Raw genomic sequence first — 12,045 nt, forward strand, 5'->3', positions numbered from 1 at the left:
CTGACATCAGCATGAGACCCTTTGTACCACATCCTCTTTCGAGTCCGACTTGAATTGCTGGCAGCTCTCTGTCTGTGCACTGCTGTATCCTTGTGAAATGGTCTTCAACAAAATTGTACTTGCATGTAAAATAGTGTCAGGTAATTTCTGAATGATGTTGGGTCATTTTTCCTTTGGGATGGGTATGACTTTGGATCTCGCCCAGTCCGGTGACCAGGTAGCTGTCTTCCAAAAGACTTGGCAGACAAGGGAGTGCATCCAGTACTCCAGTAGCTTGTTGAAATTGGTATTCTGTCAACTCCTGTACCCTTGCTTTCTGCTACTTCCTCCAGTGCAGTTCCGGCTTCTTCCTTCAGGTGTTGATCTCGCACTACCTCTAGAACTGGCTGAATGTCGACTGAGTCTTTTGGGCACAGCGACTGTGTATTCTTTCCATCTTCTTTGATGCTTCCTGCATGGTTCGATATTTTGCCCTAGAGTCTTTCAATATTGCAGTGTGCGGCTTGAGTTTCTTTTTCTTCAGCTTGATATATGCTGGACATGTTCTTCCTTTTTGGTTTTCAAACTCCAGGTCTTTGCAGGTTTCATTGTAATACCCTGTCTTCTTGAGCGGTCCTTTGGCATTTTCTGGTCACCTCTTTTACTTCATCATTTCTTCCAGTTGCTTTAGCCACACCACAATCAAGAGCAAGTTTCAGAGTCTCTTCTGACATCCATTCTGATCATTTCTTTCTTTCCTGTCTTTTAAACGACCTTTTTCTTTCCTCCTGTGTGGTGATATTTTTAATGTCAACCCACAGCTTGTCAGGCCTTCTGTCATTAGTTCAAAGAGTCAAATAGTCTTGAAATTCAGGTGGGATATATGCAAGGTTGTATTTTGCCTCTCATGGACTTCTTTTAACTTCCCTCTACTTCAACCTTAACTTACATATACGTAATTGATGGCCTTTTTCCATATAAGGCCATCTGGCCTTATTTTAGCTGCTATTATTGAGCTTCTCCATCATCTCTTCCTGTAATCAATTTGATTTTGTATTCCATCTGGTGGAGTCCACATGTACCATTGGCATTTATGTTGTTGAAAAAAAATGTGCAATGAAGAAGTTGATTTTGCTAAAAAAAAATGTGCAATGAAGAAGTTGTTGATTTTGCTAACTTTTATTGCGTGTTCTCCTGCTTCATTTCTATCACCAAGGCCACATTTTTAAACTCCTGTTCCTTCTTCTTTGTTTCCAACTTTCACATTCAAAGCATCAATAAGTACAATTATAGCATATCTTACATTGATCTAACTAGTGCAGACTAACCTCAGCCTTCTTTGGGGAAAATTAATTGTAGTAATAAGATGGAAAGGAAGAGAAATATAATACATTGAATATCATCTACCACATGAAATGATAAACAACTTAAGCTATTTTTAGTTAAACCGCCCTAATTTTTGCTAGCTGGGGGCTAAGACTAGTGTACAATGGTAGAATTTTTCAAAAGGAACCACTCAAAGTCAACTGCCACTATGTCAACTAAACATTACCATAGGAGTTACAACAAGGTAATTTTCAGTTCTCTTGGAGGGAGCAGCTTCATGGGAGAGGTAAGGCAGAGGCCAGAGTGCAAAGGACTGAGGCAAAGGTAGAAGGGAAGGAACAGACCAGAAGCAAGCACTGAAAATCCTCTGGTTTGCCTCTAAAGCGCAAGAGAGCAAGCCTTATACTTGGGAAAGCTGAAAGGAAGCCGTGGCTTCTGAGAATCACAGCTTTACGATGGGGCAATCTTGGGCAGCCCTCCTTACTGAGGGAAGGAAGCCATAGAAAAGGAATCACTTAAAGTCAACTGCCACTAATGTCAACTAAACATTGCCATAGGAATAACAACAAGGTGATTTTCAGTTCTCTTGAAGGGTCAGTGGAAGGGTCTCCTGTTAATTTGGGGCTGAGGTTTTCCTAGGTTAGGGAGAGACATAAGGGCATATGAGATGACTGACTTCATTTCCAAAGGCTGAGTGATGGTTCAGGGAGTGAAGCCTCTATGGGAGGAGGAGTGAGGATGGACATGGAGGACAGAGAGAAAGCAGAGGGGTCAGAGCCTGGAGGTGTCCATGAAGTCCAAGAATTAACTGTCGTCAAAAGTTTGGGGAGTTTGGGGTGAGATCATGAGCCATCAAATTTACTATTTCTCAAGGATGCAGCCATGGGAGGTGGTGGCTAAAGGAGAGTAAAAGAAAATGCCACCAGAGATGAGAAGGTCAGGGAACTGTTGGGTACTTGGCGGTGATTCAATTGGATGCTACAGTCAAACCGGGTAACGGCAAGACTTGGGTGGGGGTGGGGGAGATGGCAGGGAGTAGGATAGTAAGTCTTTAATGAATGAGGAAGAATGACTACATTGAGGTCAGGAGATGACAGCAGTGAGAACAAGTAGTCTCATCGGACAGCATGGCCCTCAAAGAAGCCACGTCATTGACTGATGTCGTATTCGAGTAGCTGGGGGATGTCATATAACTCTGCTTGCGTGGCATACAGGTATGAGAAATGGGCCGCCAACAGGATGAGAGGGATTTATCATAAGCTCTCAAATGCAAACAAGTTACTTCACTTGCTTACTGAAGAACAACTGTGCTCGAGAGAAAGCAAATCTGGCTGGGCTGGATTTATTGAGGAATGTTGTAAGGGTTTGATTAGTTACACACAATGACTTCAGATCTTAGCCCCTGCACGATAGGGATCTCCAGGGAGCAGGTGGGTGGTAAGGATCAGATTTCTAGACGTTTCCAATTGGACAAACAGGGTTGTAAGCCTGGTCTTGGGTTGATTAAGGCAGCTCAGACAGCCTTGGGGTAAATAGCCTGGTCTCTAGGCAGATTTTTGGCAGTGGTTCCTGAAATTATCTACCTTAATGCTTATAAAGGTGGATTCATAATTGGTTTGAAGTTGTCAAGATAAAATAAGGGGGAAGAAAAAAGAGATAAAAGAACAACCACAATCACTCACAAGAAGAGAGGTAATCATGTGAAAAATGTAAAAGATTAGGTTTCTCAATTTACATTAAGATAAAGTGACACAAGGTACAGAAATATATTTGTTTACTTACTCAGGAGTTGTAAGTTCAGTTAGTGTCAAGCACATGTCCTGTTAAAGTTATATAACGGGGTTACATAACCTCACAAGTGCACTTTGTTCTTGTTGCTAAAACCTATGTTTTATAAGATTCTTACCCCCTTTCTTTCAGGTAAGCACATCCACAAGTCTATAATGTTCCCCAAAGACAGCAGGACTTAAGCAAAAAATCTGATGACATAAAATCTCACAAATCCCCCAGTTTCCAAATTCAAGATGCTATCTTCATGACGATTGCTATAGTGGTTTTCTCTCATGCATTCATAAAGTTTCATATTTTAAATACACATTTGATAACTATTTCTAGATAGCGGAACTTCTGATTAGGCACTTCTTCTGATTAGATATCTGCATAGCTACCTACCACTCAATTTTTAAAAATATATGTTGACAAGGCCTTAGGCTTTCTGTTTGAGTGCAAGCATTTTCCCAACTGGCTAAGTTGTTTCCTTTGATAGAGAACAACAGTCGTTCTGTGAGCTACTGAAAGCCCCTTAAATTAATGCCCCTTGTCCGAAATCTACTTTTTTCCACACTAGAAAATAATCACCACACATAATCCACTTCAGATTGTGTTAAGAGAACAATGCTAGCCAATCACCAATGTGTTCTTCCTAGTGGAGGGATCTTTTGTATTTTCTCCTTTGGATATTTCTCAAACATACAACCAAACACGCAAACTCACTGCTGTTGAGTCCATTCTGACTCGCGGCAACCTTCTAGGACAAATTGGATCTGTCTCTGTGAGTTTTCAAAATTGTAATTCTTTACGGGAGTAGAAAGCCTCATTATTTGCCCCTCCAGCCAGCTGGTGTTTTTGAACTGCTGACCTAGGGGTTAGCAGGCCAACTCGTAACCACTACACCACCACTTTGAGTATTACTCCTAGCAGTCAAAAATCTCAACCTGTGACTTTACCAGTTATGTTCTTTTCTCAGCCAGCCCTTTCATCCATTTCACTCACTGCCTACCACACCCCCACTAAACCCACCGCTGTGAAGTTGATTATGCCTCACAGAGACCCGCCAGGACAGGGCAGAACTGCTCCCTCGGGTTTCTGAGGCTGGAAGTCTTCACAGAAGCCTCATCTTTCTCCCACAGAGCAGCTGGTGGGTTTGGACTGCCACCCTCTAGGTCTGCAGTCTGACACCTACCACGTGCACCACCTTGCCTACAGTACCTCCCAAATCCTAAAAGTTAGGGTTTCCCCCACAGCTCTCATCGCCATTAGGGTCAGCCATAAACACTTTCTTTCGACACTCACAGCCCTGTCTCCCAAACCGGCTCCTCATGTATCCAGCTCACTTCTCACTACTTCTTTTTTCATTGCAATTGTGTTGCGATTGTTGAAAACATACACCGCAAACTTCAACAATTCAGTGACATTGCTTACAGTTTTGGAAGAGTCACACGCAACCTTTTTCAGCCCCTTTCTGAGTTGCTCCTCCCCAAGGAACATCAACCGCAGCCTTCTATCTCACCACTTCTTAGACGACGGCTGCATCCTCCGTGTGATGCCATCGGCCGCCCCAACACCCATGTCCTAAGGAGCACTTCACCATGCGGACCAGATCATCTTCGCCGAGTTCTTGAAGGTGCTCCTTTCCTAGCCAACACTTGCCCACTAGTGCAGGCGCATCTCAGGTACCACTTCCTCCACACGACCTCCACTCCACGCCCCTGAAGGACGACGTCACTGTTGCCCTTTCGTTTGGCCTCAGTAAATCCTGAATTTCTTCAAGGCATAGTGATTACTCAAGGGCTGTGACAGGAACGGTCAGCAGTTCAAACCACCAGGAGCTCCTTGGGAGAAAGACGGGCTTTCTACTCCCACAAGGAGTCACAGTCTCAGGGGGTTCTGCCCTGTCCTATGGGGCCACTATGAGTAGGCATCGATGGACTCAGTGACAGTGAGTTTGGTGGGGTTTTTTGTTTCGTTTTGTTTTTTGAACACAGTGCTGAACAAATAACACATTGAAGAGTTTTTACAGTAAGATGTGTTTTATAGAACATAATACTTTATATTCAGTTGTTATCGGTGAATCCACTATTTTCATATCCACATGAACACTTTTTAACATATCCTGAATATTTATAAATGAGGTTACTACTGGGGTATTTTAAGTCTGCTCAATAGGTATACAAAGACCACACAATCTAGTGAGCAGAGCCAGGAGCCCTGGTGGTGTACTGGGTTAAACCTTGAGCTGCTAACCACGAGGTCAGCAGTTGGAACTCTCCAGTTGCTCCATAGACGGATGAGGTCATCTCTTTCTCTAGAGATTTATAGCCCCTGAAACCAACAAGCAGGGGGCGGGGGGTGTCTGTCTTCTCTGGCCTATAGAGTGGAAATCGGCTCAATGGCAATGAGTTCTTTTGAGCGAACAGAGCAAATAATTGAGATAAAACATTCACCAGATTATTTGAAGAACAGAATTCACACAGGGAGTCTAGTCATTTCTTGTTTTTGTTTTTTTTTTGCTATACATTTGCAGAGCTACAAATGATCACACCTTTAAATTGGCAAGGCTTTTCCATTTGTTGCCTGTCTGAGGAGGGCTTTTCCAATCTTAAAAAAACACAAATGAGTAGTGACCTACACTAACTAAAATGAGTTTTATGATCATTATATCAACTATTAAGTTTCAATTAATTAGTGCTTATAAAAAGGATCTTGTGGGAAGGGGAGGTGTTCCACTATGAGGAGTTATTATATAGCTCTGAAGAACTAACAGGCAAAATTAGCCACCCACTGTGGCTCCCATTTTGATTCCTGCAGGGTTTCAATTCCTAGCAAAGCACACAAAGACCCAGACAAGATCATTCTGTTATTTAATGGCATATAGCTAAATGCTTCATTTCCTCTCTGTTTACAGCTTGCGCACAAGAGCATAATTATGATTAGTCAGGGCACTTATGCTATCAGCATTGTTTGAAGAATAAATTAGAGGACTTAACTATGCCCTATTAATATCTTTTCATGACAGAGGCAGGGGACCATTCTGATTTGCTGGAGCCAACATTTCACTTTGGGAGATTCCAAAGATAGTTTCTTCCCACACTCAGACTCCTTAGAGCACCTCGGAAAAGAATTGTCCTAAAAACCGGTGAGTTTCTTTGTGAACCCTGTGCTGTAAACCCCTGCGGCAGCCCGTTCTGTGAGCACAGATATACAGGCTCATTGCCGTTTCACAGGTGGCTGTGACCGGAATAGTATGGACGTAGAGGAAGCAAGACTATGTTCTCAATTCATCCACTTAACTGCCTCCTCTTGGCCAGAAGTTTCCTGAATTACCTGTAAGTTGGACAGGTATTAGGAAACAAGTTCAGACTTACAAATCATTCCTTAGAGCCCACAGGCTCCTTTATGAACGAGCGAGGCCAGGGCCGCACAGAGAAGAAAGGGCTTCACTGTGGACGCCGTCATCTCTCTCTACCCTGAGAGGCAGGAGGCGGGTGGTGCAAGCAGCAATGAATGACCTCATCAGGCAGCAGACGTAGGGACCCAAAACTTCTCTACCATACCTGCCAATCTGCAGGAAGGGAATGAAAGCACTCCATCCTAGACGATTGTTTTTTTGATAAAGATAGTGTCTACAATTCAATATTGCAAAAGCTGTCACTCATGAACCAACAACAACAAAATAAAAATCATTACAACTCAAAATCTAGACACATGCACATAGTGGAAATTGGGTACGTGCACTGCGTTCTCACTGCCAGGGAGTTGACTTCGGCTCACAGGGACCCCTTACAGGGTCTCTGAGGCTGTGAGTCTCACCGGAGCAGATAGCCTCCTCTTTCACCCTCGGAGCAGCTGGTGGGTTTGAACCCCTGACCAATGCTTAGCAGTCCAATGCTTAACCAACAGCATCACCGGGACACCAAGAGCACATTGGTGGGGACACATGACCAGATTCACTACGTGAGATGTAAGAAAGGAGGTTACGAAGAGAAAGGGCTGAGCGTCTATTTCATTTAGAACTTTGCGTTAGTAGAGAAATGGATTAACGGCCTTTTCCCACTGTTGCTCATTTTATGGTATTCTTTTCTTAGAATCATGCAGAGGCAAACCAAAGCAAGACAACGTTGATTCTCTCTGAAACGAGTGTATGACAAGGTTGGGCTGGGTCTCCTGAAGACTACGTCAATGGGTTGGTTATATAATTGTGTGGTAGAAGGTAATGCCCGGGATTTGGAACTGTAAGACCTAAGTTTGGGTCCCTTTCTCTGTCACCTGTTGGTCATGTGACCCGGGGTAAGATAATTAAATCCCTATAAGCCTGTTTCCTTTGTTTGAAAATGAGGATATTCGTATCTGCCCTACTTCAATGAGCTAAGTAAGTAAGAAAGTATTCTGTATCCTATAAAGTTACAAATGTCAGTTCGATTTAGTTATAAACTTTCTAACCAATGCTAGCATGAAACTAGATACAGATAGTTTATGTCCAAACTCAAAGATTAGTAAGTACTTTACTTAGCAAATACTCAACATGACGGTATTATACCACTTCCCAGGTCCTTAAAATAAAAGTTCCTTGATGAATCTGCATTATTCACGCTCTTTCCCTGATAAGTAAACCCATGAACTCCTTGCTTTGATTTTTTGTTTCTCAAGTCTCTATTAGAATGCATGGTCTGTTCTTTATTTTAAAATTCAATAACCCGACAGGAGCACATGCCTAGCTTCTATTTGTAACTAAGTAATCAGAAAGTCCCACTTCCTCTTTCTCACACCTCCACTTTTATTCCTAGTTATTTTTCTGGTGTTGCTCTCTTTCTGGTAGGTGTGATGGGGGAGGGTCAATGGAGATGAAAAACAGTCCACTGGAATGTTCTTTCTCACGCCACTGTGAAATCAGTTGGCGAGATACGCCAACCCCCAAAGTCACAACCACCAAGTCAATTCCGACTCACGGCGACCCCATAGGGCAGGGAAGAACGGCTCCTGTGAGTTTCCCAGATGGAAACTCTTTGCAGGAGTAGACAGCCTCCTCTTGCTCCCGCAGACTGCCGGCATTTTCTAAATGCTGGCCTTGCTGTAAGTAGTGCAACACGTAGGTAGCTCACTATGCCACCAGGGCTCCTGGGGATTGCAAACAATGTCACCAAACAAAATAGATGCCGGTTGTTGACTGGAAAACTAAGGCAAGGGATTACAACTACTGGATGAGAAAACTGAGAATTAATGGTAGCTTTCAATTGTTTGTGCCAGTAAGTTCCATTCAAGTCTGATCAGAAACGATGTCACCGAGAGGCCTTCACTGACCACCTTAATCTCAACTAGCACCCCTCCTTCCTGCCCCACTACATCACTGCCTTTATCTTTTCATGGACCTTGCTGATATATTCAGTTTTGCTCTATCATTTCTTTCCCCATTAAAATGTAAGTTCCATTATGTGTAAGGATATTGTCGCCGGCTGAACACCTAGCAGGTGGCACAGTCACTGGCCCCTGACAGATCCCATTGAGGGAATGAATGACTAGCTCCATTACATTCAGGTCCTTACATCACGAGATTATCAAAGTAAAACAAGCTTTAATTTTAAAATATAAAAAAAGGAGTGAGTGGGTACTTTTTTTAGTGAAAGAGTATTCTGAAAAACAGAAGTTTCCTTTTGAGACATGTGAACATCTCAAATAATTATGTTTACTGTTTCATCAGGAAAGCATAAGTATATAGAAGCAACAAATTGGGCTGCTTGACCTGGAAAGGTCAATAAGGGTAAAAATAAGAGCTCACCATGCTTGTTCTTAAGGAGCCCTGGGGGCTTAGTGGTTCTACCTCGGGCTGCTAACCTGGAGATCCATAGGTCGAAACCACCAGCTGCTCTGTTGGAGAAAGATGAGGCTTTCTATTCCGGACAAAAGCTTTGGTCTCAAACTCACCGGCGCAGTTCTACCCTGTCCTATAAGGTCGGTATGAGCTGGCATTGGCTCGATGGTAGTGAGTTTATTCATTCTTAAATAAGAAATTAAGTTCAACCAAACGCATCAAAAACTGGAAAACAATAAAGTAAAAATGCATATTCATGCAAAAGTAGTATGTATATACATCTACACCCAGGGGTGCAGTGGGTAAGGCTTTTTACTGCCCGGGAAACCCTAGCGGACTTCCATTCTATAAGGTCCTAAGGTCCCACAGAGTCATGCTAGGAGACCGAATGGACCCAACAGCAGTGGGGTTTTGTTTGTTTTATACATATATAATTACATATATATCCATACACGCATATATGTACATATTAATCTAGACAGTAAGAAAAATAAGGGAGGGGAAAATAGCTGATCAACTTGTACTCTTGAATGTGTAAGAATGGCTGTATTTATTTTAAACTATCATTATGGTTTGGGTGAAAGCTTTCAGAGCAAATTAGTTTTCCAGTCAACAACTGGCATCCATTTTGTTTGGTGACATTGTTTGCAATCCCCACAATGGACCAATAATCTTCCCACTCCTTCCTAATGTCCCCAGTATCCATCCCTCCTTCCCTGGCCCTTTCTGTTTTTCTGAGCTCAATTTTTGGACAAATGCCACCCTTCCACTGCTGTATGGTTTATTGCTCTGAGTATTATCATCGTTCATATGTTTGGTTGAAGGTTGGAGTCCTGAGTGGGCTCTGGGGGGGTTCATTTCCAGACCTGACAGGTATCTGATGACCAGTCTCCAGGGTTCCAACCCCAAACCAAACTCACGGCCATCAAGTCAACTGTGACTCGCAGTGACCCTACAGGACAGGGTAGAACTGCCCCTCTGCATTTCTGAGACTGTAACTCTTGATGGGAGCAGAGAGCCTCCTTTTTCTTCTGCGGAGCAGCTGGTGGTTCCAAACTGCAAACCTTGCTGTCAGCAGCCGAATGAGTAACCACCATGCCATCAGGGCTCTAGGGTTCCAACAGTAATGCTTGTTTTTCTACAAAGTCTCAGGGTGGGGCTGGGTTTTCTCCCAGCTACCAACTGAAAGGCTTGCTGTTCAAATCCACCCCTTGGTGCCACGATAGATAAGCCTGGTGATTTGCTTTTGTGAGATTCTTGGCATTGAAAAACCTACAGAGTACAGTTCTCCTTTGAAACACGTGAGGTCACCAAGAGTCAGAATGGACACAAGAGCAGGGGCTTATTGTTTTCTTTTCTCGTTGTTTGTATACAGGCATACAGGTAACGTCATGCTTTTCAGAAGGTTGCTTTACATCACCACTCCGCTTTCAGCTGAGACCTTCATTAGTACCTATTTTCATGACTGCTTTTTCACTTTTAGAAAAAAAGGCAAACTATTGTTTGGCATTTGTTTTTCAGCAAGCAGTTAAAGAGGTAGCCCATGCCCCAGGGAACACCACCCGGCACCTCAGCAAGAAGCAGACATAGCTCTGAACTCTGTGAACACTGTGTGTCAGTGTTCTTTTACAGGCTCTTTGGAATGACTTGCTAGGGTAATTTTGGGGTGTGGGAATGCTAAAAAACAAACAAACCCATGTAAATCAATGGGAAATGGCTCTTTGCTGTACTCTCGCCATATTGGCTTATGAAAGGTTCCATAGGAATGGTCTATGGTCAGATAGCAGGGGGAACTTGCATGCTTATCTTCTCTATACAATTTGAATCAGAATCTGATCTCTTCTGGAAATTAAACTTTGGTCATATGTGGCACGTGCCCCAGTGGTGTAGTGGTTAGGTGTTGGGCTGCCAACTCCAAAGTCAGCAGTTCAAAACCAGCAGCAGCTCTGAGTGAGAAAGATGGAGCTTTCTAGTTGAGTGAAGATTTAGTCTCGGAAACTCACAGGGCAGTTCTACCCTGACCTATAAGGTCACTATGAGATGGAATCAACTTGATGGCAGTAAGTTTGGTCTTTGGTTTTCATATAGGACAAATGCAAAAAAGAATGCTACTAGAAAAACTACTCGCATGGTTTTAAGGGTATGATCATTTATGATAGCTATCGTGTGTTTGGAGGCTCTCTGGGGGTGGGGGAGGCTACACACTGAGCTGCTAGCCACAAGGCAGCAGTTGGAATCCATCGAATTCTCGGTGGGAGAAAGAAGAGGCTGCCTGCTCCAGTAAAGGCTTACAGTCTTAGAAACCCACAGAGGCAGTGCTACTCTGTCCCGTAGCATCGCTGTGAGTCACAATTGACTCAATGAAAGTGATGTTTAAGTGGGGATTAGGTTGGAAGACTCTGCAGACCCTGACATTTTAGAAAAATGTAGTGCATCCCAATTTAGACATACCTAGGAAAAAAAATACGTAAGACTTATTAGCTACAGAAGGGTCTGAATAAGTCACCGACTAAATCTTAAGTAAATGGAAGGCTTAAATTGTGCTCCCTCCTAAAAGACCAAAAAGTTCTAAGAACTTGAAAAAAAAGAAGTAGAAAATAACTTACCTATGGGATATCCCAATGCAAAGTCATTACTTTGTGTAGCGAAAATAGGGAAAAGCCCGGCTTTCCTAAATCGACTATCAGGACTGGCAACCAGTAAGGTCAAAACACACACAATGAAAAATACAGATGCTTTGGCAATCAGGATGCTGTATAGGAAAGACCAGTCCACATTGGAGAACTTTAGTACAACCATGTTTTTGAATAATAAAGCCGGAAGTGCAAATCTGGAGACAAAATTTCCTAGTCCTTTGGCCTGTGTGGACGTTATGACATGGGCCCTTCCTGCTATGTAGCCGCAAAGGACTATGCCAAAGCACTCGAGCAAGGCGGGAAAAAGCCTTGTTACTGACATCGAAGGGGGGCTGTTGGTGGAATTCAGTCCAGGCGCCATGGCCTCAGACAAAGTCTCAGACAGATTGAGTGTCCTGGTGAGGTTCTCCGCAGGTACATCAGGAAAGGAATTCATTTTCTTTCACCCTCCAACGCCAACCAAATCTCTGGAAAGAAAAATGATAGATTCAGTGTGACAATCAATAAGAAGAATTCTAG

At 43.1% G+C, this 12,045-nt stretch overlaps 1 protein-coding gene across 1 annotated transcript in view; it reads right to left on the reverse strand.

Annotated features, from left to right (window-relative positions):
* The window catches only part of GPR155 (G protein-coupled receptor 155), a 45,462-nt gene extending 33,477 nt beyond the window's left edge, over window positions 1–11,985 (reverse strand). Inside the window, exon 1 of the mRNA XM_045296390.1 lies at window positions 11,497–11,985. Coding sequence (XP_045152325.1) covers window positions 11,497–11,962 — 466 coding nt within the window. The 5' untranslated portion in view covers window positions 11,963–11,985. The remainder of the gene's footprint in view (window positions 1–11,496) is intronic.
* Window positions 11,986–12,045: the final 60 nt, after the last annotated feature.

This window comes from Echinops telfairi, unplaced genomic scaffold (genome assembly GCF_000313985.2).
Source record: "Echinops telfairi isolate 266 unplaced genomic scaffold, ASM31398v2 ScPeMD7_3;HRSCAF=10, whole genome shotgun sequence".
NCBI lineage: Eukaryota > Metazoa > Chordata > Mammalia > Afrosoricida > Tenrecidae > Echinops > Echinops telfairi.